This window comes from Mesoplodon bidens (assembly GCF_964165515.1).
Source record: "Mesoplodon bidens genome assembly, chromosome: 16".
NCBI lineage: Eukaryota > Metazoa > Chordata > Mammalia > Artiodactyla > Ziphiidae > Mesoplodon > Mesoplodon bidens.
In genome coordinates, this window is record NC_138173.1 from 12897575 (window position 1) to 12924206 (window position 26632).

The following is a 26632-nucleotide window of genomic DNA, read 5'->3' on the forward strand; positions in this document are numbered from 1 at the left end:
GCTGCTTCATGTGATCAACGGGCCCCTGTGGTGGGCACCAAGGGCAGAGCAGACACATATCACTGTGTCTCGGTGCAGGGCCCTGCCTGTGGTCGTGCACCCTGCCAAGGGGACAAGTGGGGCTGGATGAACACAAAAGCATCATTACGGACCTAGCAGAGGGCCTGAACTCACACCTGCCAACCTGGGGCTTCCCTCACCGTCCAGGGGTTAGGACTCGGCACTTTCACTTCTGGGGCCTGAGTTTGATCCCTGGTTGGGGAACTAAGATCCGGCATGCCATGCAACACAGCCAGAACAAAACAACAAAACAACAACAACAACATCAACAAACAAAAAACCACACCTGCCACCTAAAACAAGTCCTCCATGCTGCTTGGCAGTTCTGCTGTGTTTCCCTGATCAAATCCCTTCCCCATTCTTCTCAAGGATTGTTTCAGAAACCCTTTATTCTCCTCAGATCTCTGACGGTGCCTCTAACACCAACCATTCCTCCTTTTTTTTCTCAGCAGAAGACCCTGCCTCTTACTCCACAAAGAAACTGAAGTCAAAGAGTTGCCTCTGCTGAGCTAAGTGCTCGCCCAAGGCAGGCCCCCATCCTGGGGAGCCCACTTCCAATGGTAGACCCAGGGCTAGAAAGACTTGGGCTCCTCACCTGACTTGGAACAACTTGAAAGGCCATCCGAGCCTCAGAAGTCCCCATGGAGCTGGCCAAGGCCTTCTCCTCCCTCTGCCCAGTCCTGCTTCCTTCCCTTCCTCAGGCGTTGATTACAAGAGTTCACTCCTCTCTTGCCTGCTAATCTCCACCAGGGTCTGCTTCCCAGGGAATGCGTGTCCTCCCTGCTCTGTGCCCTCTTCCTCAGGAGCCTTCTCTGCACTGTCCTCCTTCTCAACACTTCAGCCCCTCTGGCCTTAATGATTTTTGCATGTGGAACACTAGCTCCCTCCATGGGACCTTAACCTGCTGTTCCCCAACCTTCTTTACCTAACTACCTCCTGCCTATCCATCTGGCAGATCTCACTTCAAACCTAACTTTCTCCTGAGGAAAACGGATCAGTTTCCTTGGTCACAGCCTCTCATAGGATGTACTTCTCTCCTTCCCAGCACTTAGAGTTCTGTCTGTCTCCCCTCCCAGATGGAAGCATGTTCCTCGGCTGCTTGCTTTTGTTATCGCATCCTTTGTGTTTTGCACAGCTCCAGGCGGTGTGCTAAATTCTGGACACATTCCCTTGGAGCTTACAATCCACTGAGAGAGACAGTCAGTCATACGGAGGTTAAAGAATGTAGCAGATGTCCCCGGTCCCTCGGTCAGTAAGGAGAACTGGGATTCAATTAATGAACTCCAAAAGACTTAGGCAGAAAGGAGGGGCACAAGGAAGGGAGAGTGGGAAGAATTACAATGACTATAACTTCTGAAGTTGTTCTGCTGTGGCCTGAAATAGGAGTATTTCTTCTGAATTACAGAACATTTTCTCTGTAAATTCCTAGTGATTTAGAACTGCATTGCCCAGCGCAGTAGCCACTGACCACATGTGGCTATTGAGCCCTTGAAACGTGGCTGGTCTTAGTTGAGATGTGTATAAAATGCACATTGGATTTCAAAGACTTGGCATGGGAAAAAAATATAAATTACCTCATTAATAATGTATATTAATCACATGTTAAAATGATAATATTTTGGATATATTGGGTTAGATAAAATATATTATTGAACTTTAAAAAATGTAGACGCCTTCTTATCTGACATTATTTGCACTCATTGTTAATTGAGCAAAAGTGTTCAGTAACCTGGAGAAGGCCTGTTAGCTTACCAGCCGTCAATCAGATGAGTAAGTTAGGTGAATGTTGGTTAAGAGGACGTCAATACTAGGGAACTCCCTGGCGGTCCAGTGGTTAGGACTCGGTGCTTTCACTGCTGAGGGCCTGGGTTCAATCCCTGGTTGGGGAGCTAAGATCCCACAAGTCTCGTTGCCAGAAAAAAAAAAAAAAAAAAAAAAACCAGCAAGAGAGAGATAGAGAGAGAGAGAACATCAACACTAAATAAACAAGGTAATAACACATTGTGCTATAAAGCAATGTAGCTGACAAAGTACAAAGTAACTAGTGGACCACATTAGAGAGACGTGTAATTGGAGAATATGGAAATTTCAGTGGGGCAGGAGTGAAAGCCTGAACTTTAAGGTGGAGGCAAGGTTCAGAGATGTACCTGGACTGTTATGGAGGACTCTGACAAGAGTTCATTCGGTGGAGTGTAGGAAGCCCTTACAGGTCAACTTTTGGTATATTTGGTATATACAGCCCAAGGAAATAGTCACTTATTCCATGCAGCACTTTAACATAAATTTACCAGAAGAAATGGGCCCAACATATACTAGAGAATAATGGTGAGACATCCATAACAGTGCTAGCATTGTAGAGTCTTACATGTAAGCATATGAACAGAATAGTGCAAGGAATAATTCGTTTGTATTTTCCTCTACTATCCAACCTAGGCTTAATTTTTAAAAACGTGTTATTGAAGTGTAATGTACATAAACACAGAAAAGTGCACATATAATAGTAAAGCTTGAATTTGTATAAACATAAAACCATCCATAAAATCAGCACCCAGGGAATTCCCTGGCAGTCCAGTGGTTAGGACTCTGCACTTTCACTGCCGGGGCCCAGGTTCAATCCCTCGTTGGGGAGCTAAGATCCCGCAAGCTGTGCGGTGTGCCCCACCCCACCCCCAAAATCAGCACCCAAAGCAACAAATAGAGCACTGCAGCACTCCAGACACCCCCCTCAAGGTTCCCTTCAACAATCCTCCTACCCAGGGTACCACAACCTGACTTCTAATAGTATACATTAGTTTTGCCTGTTTTTATACTTTTAGAGAAATAGAATCATATATGTATTCTTTCATGCCCTATGCTTAATTTTTAAAGAATCAATCCAAATCTCAGATGACTGAATGAATCCCGGCTCAGCATTTTACTGAGTTTGGACAAGGCTCTTAACCTAAGCCTGTTTCCATATCCACAGAAGTGGATTAGAAAATGTTTATCTAATAGAGTTGTTGGGAGGATTAAATGAGATCACGTATGTGACTGGCACATGGCTGCAGCTGTTACTTGTACTCAAACTTCCAGTCTGTGAACTTCCTGGGAGGTGGAAGACCCCTGGGCACAATTCTCCATAGTGTTAAGGGGGGAAATCCACACTATCTGGGCGGAACTTGGCTACCTGATCTCACTTTTGGCCAAAGGAGGAGAGATGCCATTTCTGTCACACACTTATGCATCTCTTCTAGAATATCAGCTACCTCAAGGGAAGCTATCCTGTTTACCACAGCATCTCCAGTACCTAGTGTCAGGTACTGTAAACACACAGTTAAGTATTGGTTGCTAGTTGAACAAATAAATAAGTGCTAACTGTACTGGGGCTTAGGAAATTATGTCAGAAACTGATCCAGTCTTTTGAGCTATGGTTGGCAAAATTACAGTAGTAAAACCAGAGTAAAGTCAATCTCCCTCCTTCTTTCCCTGTGCTGGCAAGAAAAATCCACTCAAATCTAGCACATTCTGTACTTGGAACTTGAATAAGTATATCGGCTCTAAGACCTTCAAAACTAAGGGCAGGATAGTACACTGCTTTTAATATGGAGTTTGCTCAAACTCAACAGCTTTTAATGTACTGATGCCAAGATACTAAAAAGTTTTTGAAAACACTCTCTTCCCAACACGTCAGCCATGAATAATTTTTTTCCTGGTGTACTTCATCTTGGTTTTCCACCAATATTTTTAAACATCTTCATTGTTCATTTATTAAAACAAACAAACAAACAAACAAAAATGACCAGGGAAGGGGAAAGTGTAATGTTCTGATGGAATTGCACTTGGTTTCTTTTACCCTCCACTACTTAATTAAAAATAACTTTTCACTTCTCACAGAGTCACAGAGTGGGAAGTACCTCTTCAAAACCTCCCATCTGTTTTATATTACAATTAAAAGTCTGATTGGCTGGCAAGCCTACCACTCTATAACTGGATAAATCAGGCAGGAAATCACATGGTTATAAAATGAACTAAAAGATTTTAACAAAATAATAGCTTACTGACTATAAAGCAACACTGGTTTTATGCAGATAACTGAGAGACCAAAGCTATTCACAACTGTTGTGTAAAATAAGTATAGTTAATATTCCCTAAGCGTCATGACTCCTTTTATAACATTCTTTCAATTTAACACTTACTGAGATTTTCTAAGCACCACGCTAGACACAGGAGCTGCAAATAGCAATCCCTACTCTTCAAAACATGAAGTCTAGTGGGAAAGTTTTATGGAGGCACCAGGATAATCAGGAAATGATTCACAGACCTGTGCCTTGAAGGCTGAGTAGAATTCTAACAGGTAGGGAGACAAAGAAAAGCAGCCATGACGAGAGGCACAGAGATAGAAGCATGCACATATATGTTTCTGAAAGATCCAAGTCGCCAGGTCCAGATTAGGAAGTGAAGAAGTCTTATTATTTAGGCAACAGACAACTACAGAAGGTCTTTGAATAGGAGAGATGTGATCAAATCTGTGTTTTTTATGTTTCTTTACACTCATATATAAGCAGTTGTATTTCCTCTCAGCAGTTATATTTCACACTGTAAATTAATAAATTAGCATTCTGGTTTCATGTGTCAGTCTCACACACTTGCTATAGGCATTCTAGTGAGAGGTAAATGCATTTTTGGTGGGTTAATCCATCAGATTTCTAAGGCTAAAGGTAAAATCTAGATGGTGACAAATTCACCGAGGTGATACAATACTGCACAAACCTGACTGTGCGACCAGTTGGCTTTGCCCAGGTGACACTCTGATGTCACAGAACAATTTCTTCATATTTCTGTAGAATGGAGATCAGAGTGATTAGTGCAGTCATCTAAATAAAAGATGAAGGAATGGAATTAGAGCTGTGCCTTTATGTGGGCAGAGATTTTACAACAGATTTCAATGTGCAGGGTGAGGGAGAGGCACGAGATTTCACAGTGGGTGATCAAAGGGAAGATAACACCACTAAGAGATAGAACAAAGAAGGGGCATGTCCAAGTTGGGAACAAGAGAACACACTACAGTTAAGGTACCGGCAGAAGAGTCATATGGAAAGAGTCATACCTAAAGGCAGTTGAAAATATGGCTCTAAATGAGGCTCAACTATTTCCATTTCTTGAGTAAAGACGTCAAGCTGTGTTAACAGATAAAATCACCTGTGAAGGGAGCTCTAAAGGAGAAAAATGGTCTAAGAACAGAACGTTGAGTTAAGTCCTTCAAGGTTCAATCAATACCATAAAATACAAAACCAAAGTGAAATGAGCAATGCCACGTCAGCTTGTACACAGATGTTTTATTTGGGATGTTAACAGTCAACATTGTATGCAAGATTCTCTTACAATGGAAAGTTTTCCCATACATCAAAAAACTCAATTTAGTCAGGGTAATTGCTGTATTAATGAGAAAACCTTACAACAAAATGTGGTATTATATATGTGTAGTCAGTTTCCATGCAAGTATGGCTGCTACATGTATGTCTGGCATTTTTATAACATACTGAAAGAAATTCAAAGGAACACAACAGTATAAAAGGTGATTTAAGATGCCTGACATGTTTAAGATTAAGAAATCTTCTTGCAAAAAGCAACAAAGCAGTTAACTAGAGGATTCAACCAATACCAACCCAAATATGTACTCTGTCCAAAAAGCCCAAGCTGATTTGCAATATATTACATGTGGGATAATTTAATGCTCAAGAAAAATTATGCTTTATAAAAATATAGCTCTTCCAAGATATTATACTTTGGTAATTGGAGACTATGTTCATCCAAACCAGCTAAGTAAGGGCTACATTAAAAAAAAAAAAGGAACCATTATATGCTATTCAACATAACTGAAATTGAAGCGATCCAGTATGATTTTGCTACAAGCACTGGTTTTACAAAGTGAAATTTCTGTGAGAAGTTCACTAATTAGGAAGCAATCAACATACTTAACAAACATGCTAAGAAGATTCAAATTGGTTCATCTATTTGGATCAACAAGGCATAATCTTAGTACCACACACTTTCTTCGCTTCTCACTACATATAAAATGAGCAAGTAGATTTAAATAGCTTAAAACCCCTTTAGGTCTACTGTTCAAAAGCTAGGCATTAAAATAGTATTTCAACTTCTATCAACATAAAAACATCAGAGAATCCTAAGCTGTTTTTGTTTTAAGGCATGGCATTTTAGTATTTGCAAGAATTTGCCTGGTAATGGTTGATTCCATTAAGTTAACGTCAGAACTTGCCATCATTTGCTTTCTATCTTTTCACACAGTGCAAGTGGTGGTCGCTCTTTCCTCCTCTCATAGCAGCAAGCCGATTCTGCTACCTTCTATAGCAGTATACTTCAGGAGTGGAGAGGGAGAGAGTGTGTCAATTACAAATAATTAAAACTACAGTGTACAATTCTATTTACCTGTCAGTGTTTAAGTTGACAGCACACCATTATATGTCTCAAAAAAAAATTACATAAAATCTCTACACAAAAGCAAATAAAGACATTCTTTCAAGAAGAAATAAAATAAGTGCAAACACCTAAAACAGGCAACTGAAGCAACTGTTGTAACCTGTAGAGAAACACAAAACATTTATAAAAGAACATATATTTTTATAAATAAAAGATAATGTTCTCTACTTCTGAAACATTGAGTAAATATAATAAACGTCTAAGTGCACACTGTTTTTAGGGACCAAAGTACCATATTATTTTTTAAACAAAATGCAAAAATTTCAAACACATATACAAATCACCAGATTAATTTATATGACCCCCCCATATAATTTAAAAAGAAAATATTAAATTATTATTTAGTACATTTTTAGAACTACTTTATATAGCCAACATGATTTAAAGGACATAGTGCAATATTTAGGTAGATGTGACATACAGTATAGATATTGTATTCTTTGCAGCTATAACTTACTATTGTTTCATACTTAAAAGTCAAAATTGTTCTTTACTATGTTAGCTTGTAATAACAGGAAACAACATTGGCTTCTAGACACCCTGTATAGGTATAAATATCTACATTTAAGCTTTAAAAATGAAAATAAATTATAAAAACAGACTTCTTTCCAATTTACAAAGTTTTCCTGCTCCTACACACTGTACAATACATTCAACAAAACTCTCAGCTCTTCTGAGATTTATGAAGAAAATACTGACTCTTTACTAATAAGGAAAAAAACTTTTTGCAATGCCTTTTGGTTTTAGTACTAAGCTCAAATAAATACATTTAACACTGTAGTTAATTTTACTGTTTTTTGAAAAATACCAAAAATTAGTAGTGCAACTTTCTTTCTTTTAAATTCCTTTCCACTGTGTTTCTTTGTAAATGGTAGCCTAAGTAAATCAGCAGATAGGCAAAAGTACTTCATAAAACCATGAGTGCTTTCTACACAGAGACTAGTTTCAGAAATCATACATACTCATAAAACCTACCTATAACAAAACCGCAGCATCAGGAGAGTAGCAACATATATCTTCTGAAGAAAATATGTGAGAATTTACTTTTAGAATAACCAGGAATATTCTAATATGATTTCCCCATCTTGTTCTTTAAAAACAATTTTTTTAAATCTTATGTCTTAAAAAATAAACTATGAAATTGCCTACCCCTTACTTAAGTGCCTAGCTTTCTGCTTGCCCAATATGAAAAAGGGTGCAAACCATTTTAGGGCTGTATTAAAACTTTAAAAACAGTTAATCAACAAAAAATTTCATTGCAGCCTAATTTGGTATAGAATCTAATACGGGAGTGGGGCATTTCATCAGTTTTAATAACAATCACAGTATGAGAGCTCTTGAGGTACTGCCTGTAGCTGTGTAAGTACTCAAATATCTTCTTGCTTGTTCCGTCATGATAAGTTGGTCTTCTGTCTTCCCATAAACCACTGTTTCCCATTCACAAGACTAGGAAGGAAATATTAATAGTGATGTGAAAATTACTAAGATAACTACCCATTCTACTTTACAATTAGACTTTTAAAAATCAATTAATTGATTGGATATTTCATAAGTAATTATTGTAAAAAATGTTTTTGATAACAGCATTGTGATTCTTTTTAAATAATGATGTTTCAAAAATACATACTAAAATATTTATGATCAATTTTTTAAGTCAATTTTTTAGCTATCTATAGGACTGTGGAGGCAGTTTAAAATTTCTGTTCCCACAACTGCCCCTCAAATCAAATCAGTCTAAACATGGAAAGAAATGTCAGTCTTTACTGTTTCAAAGTTTTGCAAAAGATTTAAAGAGAGAATGCAATGTCAAAAAATGAACCAAGGGCTTCCCTGGTGGCGCAGTGGTTAAGAGTCCGCCTGCCGATGCAGGGGACACGGGTTCGTGCCCCGGTCCAGGAAGATCCCACATGCCGCGGAGCGGCTGGGCCGCTGAGCCTGCGCGTCCGGAGCCTGTGCTCCGCAACGGGAGAGGCCACAACGGTGAGAGGCCCACGTACCGCAAAAAAAAAAAGAACCAAGAATGCTTTACGTCTTGCAAATTAGGAAATATATCATAACACAAAGTCAAGTTTATGTTTGTTTCATTTGTTTTCTTCCCTTATAAAGATTACTACTCTATAGGTATGACCTGCTATGTAATAAATTTTCCTGAAAAGTTCTGTGTTAAACACTGGTAAATGGGATCATTTTAAATGGATTCAGAGAATGTGTTACATGGCTCTATGAAGAGCAGTGGCTCAAGAAAGAGAGGAGGTGGCCACATATGATTGCCAAAGATGTTTTCAAGGAATGCTTGAATGTCAGGAAGGCTAGCTCTGCAGTCATTGCAGTGTAAAGAAGAAAACTTCCTCCTCAATGACCTCTCAAATTCTCTGGGTTGAATTCTTAAGATAACAAAGTAAAAATTTCTCCAGCCTTCATTTTCAGTTATGTAATGGCTGCATAGCATCAGAAAAAAAGGATTCTGTTTTACAACTTTGAGCCAGAAAGTTCACTGGAAACCATTATATCAATACCAACAAAATCAAGTTTGAAACTGCTTCCAACCACTTACCCTTTAAAAGTAGCAATTAGGGCTACAATTATTTATTACAGAAGAGGTGCCAGAAGTAGATTTAGATATTTTTAGTTTAAAACTGAAACAGTGCTTAAGAAATCACTAGAAGAGTCTCTGGCTACCATTCCAATTGTTTAGTCTATATGTGCCCTGATGAGTGAGTCTCTCAAAAACCCAAATCTAGTTTGAGTGACAAAACAATGGTGAATGTCTAGTCACTATTATAGTCAAATTTGAATTTAAAAGAAAAAATATAATTTCTGATCAGTAGGTCCAAAGTGATAATTGAATGAACAACAACAAAAATCACTGAAAGAAATTTATAAATTCATACCTGAAGATTCTTTTCCAATGTGACAACTTTGGAAGTGTTAGGGTTTGGTTTCTTTTTATTAAGTGTATATGTTTTGTTGGTTGAATTTATATCTTGTTTTTCAGGAGTCAAGTTGCACCTATTGTCATGTATTTCCAATAATGGTATCATTAATAAAGATGTTGTAAATATATTTTCTGACTAAGAGAAAAAAGAAAGAGGAAAATAAAATAACTAATTCAAAAATGGAGACAAATAGAGGGACTACTGAGTAAGTGGTAGTGGAAGCCCTGTTCATTTCCCTCCAAGAAAGCTTCTGGCTCCGATGAAATTTCTAGTAATGCAGTAAAATTAAATATTTAAGAAATGAACCAAAGATATTGAAATTTAAAGCTTTGAGAACTACCATTTTTTGACATCATACATAAGGGAAGCTAACTCCTCTCAAAACCAAACAAATATAAAAAGCAAGGAAGTAAATAAGATACTCTCTACAGTTAATTGTTTCTCTCTGAATTAGGCAGAATACTACTAAAGGAAACCGTCTAAGAAGCTCTAATGAATTAGCCACACAATGAGTAAAACACAAGAACCACTAGGACTTAAAGCAACCATCTTAATATAAGAAAAATTCTTTACAAACCTGCATGCCTGAGAGATCTTCAGTTACTAGTTGAGTGGCTGGTTCTTCTTTTTCCCAATTATCTAAGACTAGTGATTTTCTGACCTTCTGTACAGAAGCAGTATGCTAGAATGGATGATTTACAACAGGAACATTATGGTCAAGTCACTTGAACATGGTAAGACTTTTATTAACAACAATACTAAAAGATCACCTCTTGTTTGCAGCTTTTGTAAGCTGGTTCATCTTCCTCTTTGAGGAATATGTCTGTTCCAGTTTCTTCTTTTAAAACTTCCCGAATATCTTCTTCCAAGAAGGCAAGTGGCTGTGACTAAATTATTTTTAAAAGGGTTTTTAAAAAGCCTTTTATAGCAATTCCTTTTTCTCCCCATATATAGAAACCCATCTTTTATACTTTTTCATTATTGGCATAATTTTCTCCCAGTCCCTATAGATACGTACACAGATGAAAAAGATGTGATCACTGCTCTCAAATAGCTATGGCAAAAATAATATTGCAAAATATTATTGGCAAAAATAATACTGCACATTGCAAGCACTGAATGAAGTGTGCTACTTTCTTCATGCTAGGGCACTAAACAAAAGTCTTCCTTTTGGGGAACCTATTACAGCTCCTGCTTCAATCAGGATCCTCAAAATTAAACAGAAAAGTGATTATTTCCCCAAGTATTTTTATATAAAAATAGGAAACACAGAACGAATTGGGACTACAGTAGCTCTCCTTCTTCTATTTTTATTGTACTTATTGCACAGTGTGTAATTACTAGTTTACATGTTTCTCTTACTACTAAATATGTGAGCTATTTGATTCTTAGGTTTTTTTTTGTTTTTTTTTTGCGGTATGCGGGCCTCTCACTGTTGTGGCCTCTCCCGTTGTGGAGCACAGGCTCCGGACGCGCAGACTCAGCGGCCATGGCTCACGGGTCCAGCTGCTCCGTGGCATGTGGGATCTTCCTGGACCGGGGCACGAACCCGTGTCCCCTGCATCAGCAGGCGGACTCTCAACCACTGAGCCACCAGGGAAGCCCCTATGTGAGCTATCTGAGAGCAGTGATCACATCTTTTTCATCTGTGTAACATCTCTGCACACCTAGCCTTAAGCTTAGAGCTGAGACACAGTGTTCAAGAAATGTGTGCATGTGCATGTGTGTCTGTGTGTGTCTATGTGTGTACTGGAGTGTGGGAAGGCAGGATACAAAAAAAATGTGAATGTGGGCTGAATGATGAAATAGTCTCAAAATATTATTCATCTATCTGTTTAAAAAAAAAAAAGGTAATCAAAGTGCCACTAAACAAAAGAACAAACTGGCAGCATGTAATGACCAGCAGCTTATGTTCCCAGTCAACAAACTTAGGGAGAATAGCATTCATATATAAATGAGATTTCACAGACATAGGTAACAGATTTGTGGTTGCCAAGGGGGAAGAGGTGTGGAGGAGGGAAGGATTAGGAGTTTGGGGCTAGGAGATGCAAACTATTATATATGGAATGGATAAATAACAAGGTCCTACGGTATAGCACAGGGAACTGTATTCAATATCCTGTGATAAACCATAATGGAAAAGAATATGAAAAAGAAAGTATATATATATATATATATGTGTAACTGAATCACTTAGCTGTATAGCAGAAATTAACGTAACGCTGTAAATCAACTATACTTCAGTTTAAAAATAAAAAAAGAAAGAATACAAGTGTCCCAGAAAGCCAACCTCTAAGAAGTGCCTTTGACCCACTGTAAGATACACAAGAAAGCTGAGTGGGTAGCACATAGTAGGTGCTCAGTAAATAACTGGAGGAGGAGGAGCAGAAGGAATGAAAAGTCAGCTCGCTACAAATGAGCCTACAGATACTTTAGAAATTTTAATTACAAAATCAATACCTTCTTTTTATCTTAAATTGCTGATGAAAATGACCTGTTTTGGCAATGGATAAATTCTTCCGAAACATGAACAAACTGACAGGGACTTAGATACCTGAAACCTAATTTCTTATGCACTATTATTAAAATGATAATTTTTACTCAACGTATATGTTGACCAAATGACCCTGAGGCACTGTCAGAACTTTTCAACTGTCTTCAAATTATTGCTTATTTGTTGAATTCCCAATTAGGCTACACACCCTTCTGAAGGCAGGAAGCATACCTGACATGTTTAATATTACATCCCCAAAAGCCTAGCCCAGCGCCTGGCACGTATTAGGCACTCAATCAATATTTATCAAATTAATGATACATTTTTTAAGTGAATAACAAAATGCTGAAACAAATTAGTTAAATCAATTAGGTAATTCCATACAATGGACTAACACAAAAACATTAAAAATTATGGGATAAATATATACAATTTATTAAATTTAGAAAGGTTACAAAAGAGTACATAGTGTGATCCCACTTCTATTATGTATATATTCATAAAAACTAAAAAGTTTAGAGAACTCTAAAGAGAATATAATTGTTCATAGTAGCATATGGAACTAAGTGACAAAAAGACTTGATCAATCCTACTATGTACCCTCTAAAACAGTATTTCAAAAAAAAGGAAAAGACTAGGAGATTTGAGTGCGAGACATGCTCTTTGGTAGAAAATTGATTAAATCAAGTAAACTAGAATTTATTAATTGATTTACTCAAAATGTGACTACAAATAGAAGATAACTAAAGTACCCTAGAAGTGACCAATATTTTAAAAATCATATTTTATTTCTAATGTACCTAATTTGTCAGAAATCTTTATCTGCCTAGCATCAGAATGCCCATGGTTCACCTAAGGTACTTCAAAATTATCTGTGTGCTAACACAGGTAACACCTCCCACCTCCGTTCATGTACTACTATTGTTACCACTATTATTAAAATAATAATAGCAGCAACTAAGCACATACTACTTGAAACTTAGTACCAGCCCCTTTATTTCTATTATCTATCTTCACAAATAACCTGCTGGGGTGTTTTATGATATCCACTGAACAGAAGAGGAAACTGAGCCTTAAAGAGGTATCATGATCAATCAGTTTCATAAATATTATTAGGAAAGTGCCTATGTATATCAAAATATTAAAATTATTTTATTCTACTGTAAGTAACTGCTACTGAAACTACTAAAAGGTGGGTTTTAGTATTAAGCAATGAGTTCTACTGAAACTTGGCTTGCCTTCTCTAGATGATATAAAGAAAGTCTGAATTCAAAAGAAGCCAAGCAAAGGTTTACTTACAAGGAAGAAGACTAACAAAAATTCAAACTTATAAATCGAGATAACATTTTTTTAATCCAGTTCATTGAACATCTTTTTTAAAATGTTAAAAATCAAGGATAAAAATCAAAATTTGTGTCTTATTAAAATTAGGAAAATTCTTAAAAATAAAAGGAGTATACATACCACAGTTTTAAGAGGTCCATATTTTTTCTCCTGAGCAGCAAGCGCATTCTTAAAAGGAGTAGGAGTTCTTGGTGTGGTACCCAATATAGATCTTCTAATAGTAGGTGTTCTAAACCTATCCAATCATTTAGATATTTGTATTACAGTCAAAATTTGATTTCATATGAGTTAAGGAAGGCAAAGCCACAATAAAAGCACACACTAAATTTTCTTGTATATACACATGCTTTATTTAAACATTCCAAGACTTTTAAAGTGTGCCTGCCTAAACTATTCTTATTCCAATCAATCATCTTAAAATAGAAAAAAGACTAATGCAGAAATAAGTACTAAAAATGTTGTTTGCTCAAGATCAAAGTTTTATACTACATTTAGCTGGTTTCCAGTCTCCTAGGGATAAAACATAAGGTTATGATTTTTTTAAAATTCTAAATCCCATGTGGACAGGGATGATGATATATGTATAGATGAACAAAAAGCTCATCTGCTCTTGAAATTGTGCTTCCCATTCTCTCGAACATAATTATTTAATATGTACTTACCCTACATTTTCCTTTTGATCTTTGGGGGTTGTTTCCTTATGAAGAGGAGTTGTAATGATAACTTTCTGCCCACAAACAGGGGTTGATGTGAATGAAGGATTTTCTATATTAATTTGTCCATTTCCAGGACACGTGTTGAAAAACTAAAAAAAGAAGAGAGTTTAAAGACAATTTCTAAAATGTCAAAGTCCTACACAAATATCAAACTGATAAGATTTTCAAATTATTTCTCCATTCCTTTTAGGAAAGGATTATCAATAATACATTTACATTCCACTCCATAAAAATTAAGCTCCAAGAGGGCAGGCATTTTTGTTTTGTTCATCACTGCCTCCCCAGAAAAGTGTTTAAGACGCAACAGGTATTAAAAAAATAGCCGCTTAACAAATATTCAAAAGTAACAAAACACAATAAAAATATTTCCAAACAGTGCACCTTATCAAATAGGAATCTATAGAAACCATAAATAGCTGCTGTGTTAAATGTAAGCTTTGTAAAACAGTGTAACTGAAAAAAAAGTTTTATGACTTTATTAATAAATGGTCTTAAGTGTTCCTTTCTATAAGAATATTTTAGAACTCAGAATATAATAACAGTGCTTTGCTAAGAAGAAGTATAGCTGTCTGGCAAATTTGCCTATTTAGAACACAGCTCAGAACCTTTGAGCAGCCAGAATCGGTATCATAGAGCCTGTTTTCCAAATGACACAATTTACTCATTGGATCTTCCCTTACATACAATTGTGAAATACTACTTTATTTCTGTAGCCAACAGAGTAGAAGCAATGTTAAGAAAAAGTGGAAACTGCCAGGGACTTTCCTGGTGGCCCAGTGGTAAAGAATCTGCCTTCCAATGCAGGGGACACGGGTTCGATCCCTGGTCGGGGAACTAGGTTCCCACATGCCGCGGGGCAGCTAAGCCCGTGGACCAAAACTACTGAGCTCATGCGCCTCAACTAGAGAGCCCACGTGCCGCAAACCACAGAGCCCAAGCGCTCTGGAGCCCGTGCATCACAACTAGAGAGGGAAAACCTGCATGCCACAACTAGAGAGAAGCCCGCACGCTGCAGGGAAAGAAGATCCCGCATGCCTCAGTGAAGATCCCGCATGCTGCAACTAAGACCTGACGCAGCCAAAAAAAAATAATAATAAATAAATTAAAAAAAAAAAGTGGAAATTGCTTTAAGGCTGCTTATAACTGGAATGAATTCTATAATAGCTCTATCACTTCTGATGCCCATAAACCATAGGATAAAATCCAACTTCTTTGCTATGGGATATATGATCTTTATAATCATGCCTCAGCCATTTTCCACCTTAAAATTTACTGTTCAATGAAAATTGCAGGTATGCAAAACTCCAAAAATAGAAAGTTGCTAGTCTGCTCAGCCCTGGTTCACCTTCCTCAGGATACTCTGTAACTCTTGGGGTGGGGGGAGGACACACTACCTGCATTGTAGCCTATGTAAGTAGCATCCCCTGAAGCAGAGGGGGTGCCATTTTCAGAGAAAACAGTGGCTGTGTACTTACTACCAGATCCTCATCTTCCCAGCATCAAAAACATACCTCCAATAATATCCCAACATCCTCCACGTTTATTTGGCCATTAAACTTCCTTCTTCTCCTATAGGACTTTTTAACCTCTGTCAAGACACTTTAAGCAAACACCAGCTTCATCTCTTTCTTAATAACTGACCTTGGACAAATTGCCTAATTTCTGAATTTCATTTACCTACCTCTAAGGTTTTCTTAAAGAGCATTAACTAAGATACTGTAAGAAAAATGTTTAGCACACAGCCTGGAACATGGTGTTCATTAAGAAAGATAGTATTATAAAATAAAAGGTACAGTTTGCCTTGATGTAAATATCTGCTCCCCGGGGATATAACTACAGGAGAAAGCAGATAGTTCCTGACATCCCTAAACAACCTACTGACACATGAGATTCTTATAGGGAGCAGTTGTCTATGAATATATACCTGATATCTCTTGAACAGTCAGTCAGGAAACTGGCGGCCAGTCTCAGCTCTGCCATTAGATAACTTTGGGCAAATCATTTTATCTTTCTGGGCCTATTTCCTGATGAGTTCTATAAAAATGTAGAACTACATATCTAAAACATCCCTTTCTGCTCTAAAAATTGTAAGATAAAATGCAACTACTACACTTCGTGAGATACTTTTCTGATTTATCATAACTCAGCACTCTCCTGTATACATTTAAATACATTATCCATTTTTATGTGTTATCAAAGCAAGGAGCTGTTAGTATGGATATTAAAGATCTAATTTAATCCAACTCATCAACATTTGGAAACATAAATAAAAACGACACTACTACCTGTGAAGGAGAAAATGGTAGTGTTTTCACCGGTGTGTGTTTTAGTGCCGTATTACCACCATCATTGAATGAGCCATCGCCAGGGTCGCGGCCTGGGGACTGACCCACTCGCATTCTTCTCTTCTTTCTGAGGATGGTTGGTGGAGTGCTAAACTTAGCCACACTTGGGGATGTTAAAGGAACAGCCTCACTGTCTGCACCGTTACAACTGTTTTTTTTCCCTTCAAGTACAAGACTGACGTTAAATTGACATTCCATGGCTCCTTCATTGTGTTGAATTCGCATTAGTTTAACTGGTGTGGACTTGACAGGAGAAGCAGCAGCATCAGAAAGATCAAAGCTAGTAACATCACTCCATGCTACAGGATCCTGCAATAAATTAAATTCTTAACTAAAGTTATTAATATTATAACCTGGTTAAATCTAGTCTTGAACATAGGATGATGATTTCCAGAGTTAATTAACTACTCATTTTTATCAGTAGAAATAGGCTTTCTTTGGTTCATCTTTTTTTTAAGCAAGCCCATTCGAGAGGAACAGATTATGCTTTTACGACAACTCCAGTTGGAACATTCCAAAGCAATATTTCATCTAACTCAGTAGCTGAAGCTTACTACCAAAGTACTTTAAATGAAAAGAACAAATTATTTTAAGTTATTTTTATAAAAGAGTAAAGTTCATCATAAAACTTCACATTTTATTCCACATCAGAAAACTTTACACTCTATTCCACATCTACATAATCATTTGGTAATATGTATGGAGTATCTTCAAAGTGGTCATACACCATGATCCAAAAATTCAGTTTAACCTAAGGACATAATCATGATTTTGCACAAAGATTTATGTACGTTCTTTAGTTTGTAATACTGAAAAACTGGACACCACATAAATGTCCAGTAATAATAGTATGTCGGATAAATAAATTTTGCTACATTCATATGACAGGATACCATGAAGCCATTAAAACTCAAGTTTAAAAATGAGTTAAGAGGGCTTCCCTGGTGGCGCAGTGGTTGAGAATCTGCCTGCCAATGCAGGGGACACGGGTTCGAGCCCCGGTCTGGGAGGATCCCATGTGCCGCGGAGCAACTAGGCCCGTGAGCCACAACTACTGAGCCTGCGTGTCTGGAGCTTGTGCTCCACAACAAAGAGAGGCTGCAACAGTGAGAGGCCCGCGCACCACGATGAAGAGTGGCCCCCACTCGCCGCAACTAGAGAAAGCCCACGCACAGAAACGAAGACCCAACACAGCCAAAAATAAATAAATAAATTAATTAATTAAAAAAAAAAAGGCAAGGATGTTTAAAAAAAATGAGTTAAGAAAACAGAGACATGCTCGTGATATAATGTGGGAAAAAAATTCACAAACATAATACATTAGTGTATATTTGGGTTTAAAAATGTATACATATATGTGTGTTTTGTATGTCTATAACACAGCCTGCAAGGAAATACCTCAAATTATTAACTCTGGGTTTATGGGGGATTTTAATTTTCTTCCTACAGTTTTCTCTACTTTCCAACTATCTCTAATATACAACTTGTATAATAAATACATATATATATATATATATATATATATATATATATACTCTTTTTTTTTTTGCCAGAAACCACTGCAAAATATCAGAACAAAATTAAGCATGACATACAAGGTAATGTGTAACATAAAACTGGTCAGTGTCCATTAAACTGAGTTTCTGAACATGTAACCACATAACTAAAACTGAGCTTTTGATAATCTCACAATTTCAAACTTACAGATTCAATAAGTTCTAGAGTCTCTGCAAATTCTGGGATGGTCTGTAGAGAGGACAGCACAGCGTTGGCCTCCACGGCCAGGAACTTTGTGGGTGAGTTCTGCTGAGCAGACACAGCCTGATTTTCATCCAGACTGTAAAACTCACTAGTGTGCTCCTCGAGGCTTAGAGTATTAGACATGCTATCATCCATGAGGAAACTACCAGACCAGCTAGAAAAGCTTCCAGGTTGCTAAAAGTACAAAAGAAATTTGAACATTATTTGTCATTCCCAATCTAAGCAAAAATTTGGATTTTAAGTAAAAATTTTTTCTAGACCAACGTACTTCACAACATTTCAGCTAAAAATATAGTACCAAATATACCATCTTTCCTCAAAACTGATAGAAAAACTTTTTTCATTAAACCTCATCTTGACTATATTTCTTTTTTCTAACTAAATTTTTCTTAAATCTATAAAGTCATGGTGAGATAAAACTAGTAATGTACCATATATACTACAACATAAGGTCCAAACTCCTAGAATCTGGCTTTTCTCTACCTTTCTAACTTCATCTCCCAACTCAAGCCCCCACTCCCAGGGAATACTGAATACCCAACTATAGTCCAGTACTTGCAATTCCCTGATAAGTTTTGGTCTTTCACCCTGGATAAAGGGAGCAGCCTTTGCGCACACTGCTGCTCCCTTCATCTGGAATCCTCAACCTACATACCAGGGAAAATTCCTATTCCTCATTTAAGATACAGTTCAAATACTGGAAAGTACTCCATCTGATTATTATAAACGGAAACAGGTAGAAGTGTATAATGTCCTAGTTCACCTTTTTGCTAATATATAATCACCGCCTGTCTTTCAAGACTGAGTGAGCTCAAATAGGATTTTTTCTAGGAACCCTTCTGACTACCTAAATCTCAATCTTCTATGAGCTCCCATAAAACTGTGTTACTTATTATATCACACTGGATGCTGTTTCTTATCTGTGTCCCCACTGTCCTTTGAATTCAGGGACTGTGTCATTTTTCTTTATCTCTCTAGAGATGTACACTGGCCAAGTTACTTATCTTTTGAGCTTAGTTTCCTAGTGTCTCATAATGAAAAACAAGAAGAGAGACCTTGAAGAGCCATGGTCAAGAAACATTATGTAATTTGAGAACTGTTAAGAGTAGTAGATCCTAAGAGTTCTCATTACAAGGAAAAAAACTTTTTTTCCCTTTTTCTTTTTTTTTTTTGGTACCTATATGAGACAATGGATGTTCACTAAACTTATTGTGGTAATCATTTCACAATATGTAAGTAAAATCATTATGCTGCACACTTTAAACTTATACGATGCTATATGTTAATTATATTTCCAAAAAACTAGGAAAAAAACAAAAAGAAACAGGATGTAAAGTGTATAGCACTGTCCAACAGAGCCTGTGAGGTGATGAAAACGTTCTGCACCTGAAACCACTCAATATGGGCGCCAGCCACATGAGCAACAACAGTGTGGCTACTGCAGCTGAGGAGCTGGATTTTTAAATTTCGAATTAAATGTGTCTAACAGTTACCATATTTTAGAGGGCACACTGCTCAGTCCATAGGAAGCACTCCATAAACAGTACCTATGACTATTAAATAAAAAATTACTAGAATATGCTAGATATTCACAATAGCAAAACGTTAAGTTTCGAGTTAAGTAAGGTGAAAAAACAAATTTTCAACATTGTTGCAAAACAGGTTCCACTTGTTTTAAAGATTCCTATAAATAAAAGAAATTAAAGCAATCTTATTTCACTAGCACAGCCACCTTCCGAGTTTACAATCACTTTCTGGAGATAACTTCCAAACCACATACATTTCAACTAAGTTTGTGGGCAGGAAAAAGATTCAAAGAGGGAGGTTACTAGGTCCACTGGCCCGATTCTGAACCCCTAGCAACCAACCACCTAATTTGCAGAGTTAATATAAGGATCACCAGGAATACACATAACACATCTACAACAGTGGAACATAATGAATACTCAGTAAAGTGGCAATCATTATTATCACATAATTGTCTAGAATAAATACTTTATATGCATATGGAGTCTATTATACTGGGTACAGCAATTTCCCTCTAGAACCTCCAACCTCCCTATTCAACCAAATCTTTATGAGAGTGGATTTTAGACAGAAACTATGAAAAAAAATTAATAACTTTCTCCCTTTTTAATGCAAATGGCAATTCTTTTAGCTAATTATATTTTCCTGTTATAGTAAAAATGATAGACTATTATCAAAAAATTTAAAATGTGCTTAAAACATGATAACCTACAAATGTGAACTCTGTAACCATGATTATTTATTTGCAGCTTCTTAATAAAACTGAAATTAACTTTAAAATAAGTACACTTCAGGTCTCCCTATTTGCCCACGGTTTTTGCAGTTTCAAAACCAAAACTACTTTTCTCATGGTGTATATCTCATCTACTGCAATTAACAAATGTCATTTTTATTAATACCCTCTGAAATGGTATAAAGACATCACCAGTTGCCTCATAATACTATTTCAAGTCCTCAGGTTATTCTATTTAGTAATTTTGTATTAGTCACTCTAAATATATTGTCCCCTCATTCAGCCCCAAACCAAGAAAAACACTTTCCTAAATGTAAAAAGTCCCAGGGTATTAAACTTTTTAAATTGTCATTTAAATATAAACTTTTTTTTCCTTTTAATCCATCTAGCATAGCCTGTTTAACTTAGCTAGAATCATTACCATTTATCCTGATTTACTACTCCTAGTTGTTCTCATCAACCAAATCTCAGACAATACTTTTCATACCTGATAACCAAAACCCAACATCCATAGAAAAATTTCCTTAGAGAGCATAAAATCTAAATGTTTCCTTTTCCCATATTTTTTTTTTTTTTTTTTTTTTTTTTTTTTTTTTTTTTTTTTTTTTTGCGGTAGGCGGGCCTCTCACTGTTGTGGCCTCTCCCCCTGCAGAGCACAGGCTCCGGACGCGCAGGCTCAGCAGCCATGGCTCACGGGCCCAGCCGCTCCGCGGCATGCGGGATCCTCCCAGACCGGGGCACGAACCCGTGTCCCCTGCATCGGCAGGCGGACTCTCAACCACTGCGCCACCAGGGAAGCCCTCCCATATTTTTAACATTATAAATTTTTCCAATTTACTGAATTTGTGTTCTAAATATAGTAAACAGGAAAACATTTTCAAAGAGAGAATAAAAATAATTCTGAAGCAGACAAATCTGTACACATCTATTAAGTTCCTTGTTTTTTAAGTTTTTTTTTTTCTATTAAGGCCATTATCACATGGAATGTCCAAAGTAAAACCAAAGCCTAATCTGAACCACACAACATTTTCACAGATATACGTACTGAAGGTTATACCTTAAGTTTGTTTTTTATTTATGACTCAAGAAGCATCTTAATACAGAACACTGTAAAATATGTTCAAAGAGATGCATATCAAAAACAGGCAACTTCAAAGTTGCAAATTAGAAAAACTATTTTTAGTCCATATTAAAATCTGAAGTCACACTGAATATGCTTTCCACTTGCTGGCATATGAAAGTCAGTCCTGATTAAAACTATAAGAGCATATAAAGCATATAAAAGATTCTAACAATAAAATCTAAACACTTAAGCTTATTTCTTACTGATGGAACTCGCTTTCTTCTAACTTCATTCTCAGCTGACATAAGAAGCAACTCAAGTTCCTTTATTTTTTTTTCCTTATCAGGGTCTTCATCAACAAAGGGTTGCTAAAATAAGTTAAATAAAAGAAAAAAAACAGGCTACTTACAAAATTGCTTTATTATTATTATTAATGTTCTAATTTTTATTTTCTTCTATGCAACATAAAATCTATTTTCTCTAATAAAGCTTAATACTACTAAATCCCAAATACTCAGTATCACAATCCTTCTGGTATCTAAAGAGGTGCTGGTAAATATTTTCAATTTAACAGAAAGGATCTGGGAAATTTAAATGCACGAAAAACTTTACATTGTATCATCTGTATCAATTTAAAAACTTATGTGTGGAGTCTGTTTTAATTTATTGAATCTTAATAGATATATTCTATCCAATTTAGCAAAAATACGTCCATTCATAACCTGAATGCTCTAAGTTGGAAGAATGAAAGAACCACCTTACTGGTGTTGTGAACTACTTTTCATTTGTACAGTTTATATTTCTCAAACACACAAACTTTCTCCTTTAATGTTATAATACTCAAAGTAAATAGACCAGATAGTACTATTTTTGCCCTAATTTTAAAGATGAGGAAACAGGCACTATTAGATCTGAAAATGTTTGAAAGTGTTTCCTTTGGGTTTGTTTTGGGTTTTTTGCTTTTTATAAATAAAAAGTTACCTGAATAAAGGCAGAAGAAGGCTGAACATGTTCTACACAATTGCCTCCAGTTGACACATACTGATAGCCAGGGATCTAAAAAGTAATTAAAACATTAATATCATACATACAATGCTCTGGAAATTTTTAAAAATCTGAGACAAAGCACAGAAACTGAAAATCAACATGAAAAACTCAGTATCTCTGTTAACTTTGAATATTTATACATATAATAGTTCCTTAATAACTACATCTTTAATCTTAGGACCTACTGATTAAAAGTCATAACTCTTAGCAAAGACCTATTTTCTCCTGAATGAAATATGAGAATTATCTGGGCTAGATTTATCACCCAGTCTATCTATTATCTACCATAGCCACCAAGTATTTTTTAAAATCTGCTATTAAAGGATTACTCTGCCTCCTGGAGAAGACAAAGCAATTGTGTTCCTATCCTTCAGAGGAAGGGGCTGGTGCATATGAAGCACTCTCAAAGTTGGAGCCTAAAGCAAGTCTTCAATATTCCTAACTCCTACTGCTACCACCACCCCATGCCAGTCTCTGTACAGAAAGATAGGAAAACAGAGGCTGCTTCTATTACTTGTCTCAGAAAAACAATCAGAATCACTCATGTACTTTTTAATACTCTGAAAATAGACTAAGAATTATTCTGTTTCTTTTCTAAAGCATCTGTAATAAAATTTTTGAAGTTGCATGCAAACTTAGTGAGCAGTGGTAGGGAGAAATATGAGAAGTGTTTTTTAAAACCTTCAAATCTAATAAATATAAATATGAAATTGTCTATGTTCCATAATGGACTACCTAAATCACTGTATAATGCAGAAACATTATATATAACTTCTAACATGAAACTTAATTTTCACAACACTTCATTAGTATCAGTTATTGCTCAGCTTCCAATGAATTAGAAACTTATCTTTCTCAAACTTTTCATTTTAATCTGTGATAGGATTTCAAACCAATCCATTTTCTTCTTTCAAGTCAAAATTAGAATTATCTTTTTAGCAGTTTAAATGAATTGAACTATGAATACACAAACCTGTCAAGAATTATTAAAAGTAAGGTAAATAATTCTTAAAGTACAAGAAATATCCTTACTTTCCAATATATTTTGATTGAGAGTGTTAAACACTCCATTGGCCCCAAATAATTTTAAAAAATATCTTCCTATGAGTTAAAAAAATAATTTAAATGATAATCTTTCTAAGATAGAAGCAGAATGTTTCAGTTTATGCTGCTGAAATCTAGGACTCTAAAGAAAAATGTAAAGAAACAGACCATAAAAACCTTAAGGTACTGACTATCAGCAGATAACTGTACTGTCTTTACGTGTTTTCCTATTTGTAAATTAAGATGTCACTACCTTTTTTAAGTGGTTCTTTTGAAATGTCTAAAAAAATAATGTCCACTTAGTGGAATAAAATCAAATCTGTGGCATACTAAGCACAGATTGTTAACAACTAGCCAAATTTTATCTTTTGGTAGATACTTTATCTTGTCACATTTTATGTGATAAGAACCAAGAACTGCTCAACATGAAAAATGGCATGACAGACAAATAGACAGGAAAACGTAAAACAAATCTTATGAAAACTCCTAATTTCTTGCAGGTAGGAAAATGCATTGTAAGGAAAACAGAGCTTGCCCTATGATGAATGTGGGTCATCTCCAATGAACCTGTCTAAACAAAGGCTGAAGTCACTCAGTCAGTTGAGTGATGAGGGAAAAGCAAAGTTGAATGCCATCAAAGAACCAATTATTTACCACACACTCCAAAATGATGGCTTGAATGATTTTTGACTATCTTCTCCTCTAAACTATTTTATATACACTTACCTCTTAGAGGTAAGCAATACTACAATTACACAAAATTTTTTAAAAAAGTAAACTACAATCACTATTAAAGCACAAATGATCATTAGCTTTGAATCATGAAGATTCAAAGAATGATAGTAGTAGGAAATGTACATACTAAGTTTCTTAACTAGATAACGTAAAAATTATATATAAAAGGGAATATTTTAATGAGTTTGTTCTCAAAATATTTATCAGTCAAAACAAGCAGAGAGGGCTTCCCTGGTGGCGCAGTGGTTGAGAGTCCGCCTGCCGATGCAGGGGACACGGGTTCGTGCCCCTATCCCGGAAGATCCCACATGCCGCGCAGCGGCTGGGCCCGCGAGCCATGGCCGCGGAGCCTGTGTGTCCGGAGCCTGTGCTCCGCAACGGGAGAGGCCACAGCAGTGAGAGGCCCGCGTACAGCAAAAAAAAAAAAAAAAAAAAAAAAACAAGCAGAGATAAACTTCCACTAATGGTTTAACAGCTAGTCATGGCATATTTCTTCAGTTTGGAAATTTAAATGTCTATTCCTCTTAATATATGTTGTTTTTGTCCTATTAAGAAACAAAACACCTTCCCTAAAGAAACTAAAGAAATATAGCAACTAAAGATATTTTTTAAGTAATAAAGGTATTAAAAATATGTGCCTGAACAGGTATGTAAAACTGATTCTGGGTTTGCAAATGGTCCATAGTCGCACAAGGTTTGTATTGAAGTTTAGATGAAGATCGTTCTGATTTTATTCCATCTTGTAAGTAGCCTTCCTGCTCCACTTTTCTTCGCATAGTAGAATTCCAATGATTTTTGATAGAGTTATCAGTCCTAAAAAAGTATATATTTAAAAAGAAAAAGAGGATTCCATAAATGTTAACACTGTATAAAGTATACAAAGTACTTAAAACAAATTTTTACAACTGGTGAAATTAGACACTTTTTTTTTAATTCAAAAAATAAACTGTATGTCTCTATGTCAGATAAAGGTCTAAACACTGGAGATACAACAGTGAATAAGATAAAGAAAGTCCCAGCTCTCATGGGGCTTTACATTCTCACTGGAAGTATGGGGGCAGGGAAGGAGGAAAGAAGAGAAAAACAAAAAAATAAATAATAAGAAAAATAGTGCAATGCAGATCATTTAAAGTAGGATAAGAAAAGTGAGTAACTATAGTAATTTTGATTAGGTGGTCTAGGAAGTCCTCTGTGAGGTTACAGTGAAGCTAAGATCTGAATGACAAGAATGAACCAGCCATACAAGAACAGAAAAAAAAGAGCATTCCAGGCAAAGGGCATAGTGAGGGCAAAAGCCCTAAAGCCAAGATCAAACATGGTCATAAAATGCAAACCACAAAATACAGAATCCCAGTATTCTTTTTCACGTCTTACAACAAAATACCTATGAAAGAAAGAGTTCATTGGCTCCCCGTTTACCTAAGTTCCCCTTGTAAAAATGGAAGTCTTCAACCTACAGCTACTTGTAGTATAAATTTTTTTAAATACATAAACATTTACTGAGAATCTACTTTATGCTAAGCACTAAGCTAGGTTCTATGGACAGTAAAAAGATGTATCAAAGATTGAAAACATCAGAAGTTCCTAGACCAGGTTCAGTAACTTGGAATAAAAAACTTAACACTTGGGCTTCCCTGGTGGCGCAGTGGTTGGGAGTCTGCCTGCCGATGCAGGAGACGCGGGTTCGTGCCCCGGTCCGGGAAGATCCCATATGCCGCGGAGCGGCTGGGCCCGTGAGCCATGGCTGCTGAGCCTGCGCATCCGGAGCCTGTGCTCCGCAACGGGAGAGGCCACAACAGTGAGAGGCCCGCGTACCGCAAAAAAAAAAAAAAAAAAAAAACTTAACACTATGCTTTAGTTTCCTTATCTATAAAACAAAGACAGCAATGTTTGCTCTGCATATTTCACAAGTATATGAAGATTAATTAAGAATATATAGAATATAGCAGCCTATCTCCAAGTTTCAGCAGGAGGGTAGGAGCCCAACTTTAGATGACCTGGCTCCAAGTTGTAAAACTACTTTCTAAAACAGATATGAGAAGTTTGTTTTTCCTTTATATAAGGCCAAGTAACTAACACAGCTGGGCACTCCAATTGCTAGTAAGTGTACAATAGGATGAACTATGTGAAATAGAATGGTGCCATCAAGTCTTCTGACTTAAGGACTAGTTACTGTTTATCTTGAGAACCTGTATGTAATGGGTGGTATCTGCTTGGCTATGTGGGTGAAAGGTGGGATTTCTCTCCGTTTTTTGCAATCTCTTATCAGATTGCCTATGATGGGCATCACATTCTGAGTTAATGTTTATTCAACAGTAAAAGTGTTTTCTTTCTCTAAAAAAAAAGAAAA

The 26632-nt window shown here is 36.4% G+C and overlaps 1 protein-coding gene across 5 annotated transcripts in view; it reads right to left on the reverse strand.

Annotated features, from left to right (window-relative positions):
• Nucleotides 1-5355: 5355 nt before the first annotated feature.
• The window catches only part of MYBL1 (MYB proto-oncogene like 1), a 35181-nt gene continuing 13904 nt past the window's right edge, over nucleotides 5356-26632 (reverse strand). Inside the window, exons 6-16 of one of the 5 annotated variants that reach the window (XM_081258281.1) lie at nucleotides 24921-25095; nucleotides 22438-22512; nucleotides 21720-21824; nucleotides 18077-18307; nucleotides 16313-16681; nucleotides 13974-14116; nucleotides 13432-13546; nucleotides 10244-10360; nucleotides 10051-10155; nucleotides 9429-9608; nucleotides 5356-7983 (exon numbers count right to left, since the gene is read on the reverse strand). In XM_081258281.1, coding sequence (XP_081114407.1) covers nucleotides 7858-7983; nucleotides 9429-9608; nucleotides 10051-10155; nucleotides 10244-10360; nucleotides 13432-13546; nucleotides 13974-14116; nucleotides 16313-16681; nucleotides 18077-18307; nucleotides 21720-21824; nucleotides 22438-22512; nucleotides 24921-25095 — 1741 coding nt within the window. In that variant the 3' untranslated portion in view covers nucleotides 5356-7857. The remainder of the gene's footprint in view (nucleotides 7984-9428; nucleotides 9609-10050; nucleotides 10156-10243; nucleotides 10361-13431; nucleotides 13547-13973; nucleotides 14117-16312; nucleotides 16682-18076; nucleotides 18308-21719; nucleotides 21825-22437; nucleotides 22513-24920; nucleotides 25096-26632) is intronic. The other 4 variants (XM_081258282.1, XM_081258283.1, XM_081258284.1 and 1 more) reach the window with 4 other exon arrangements.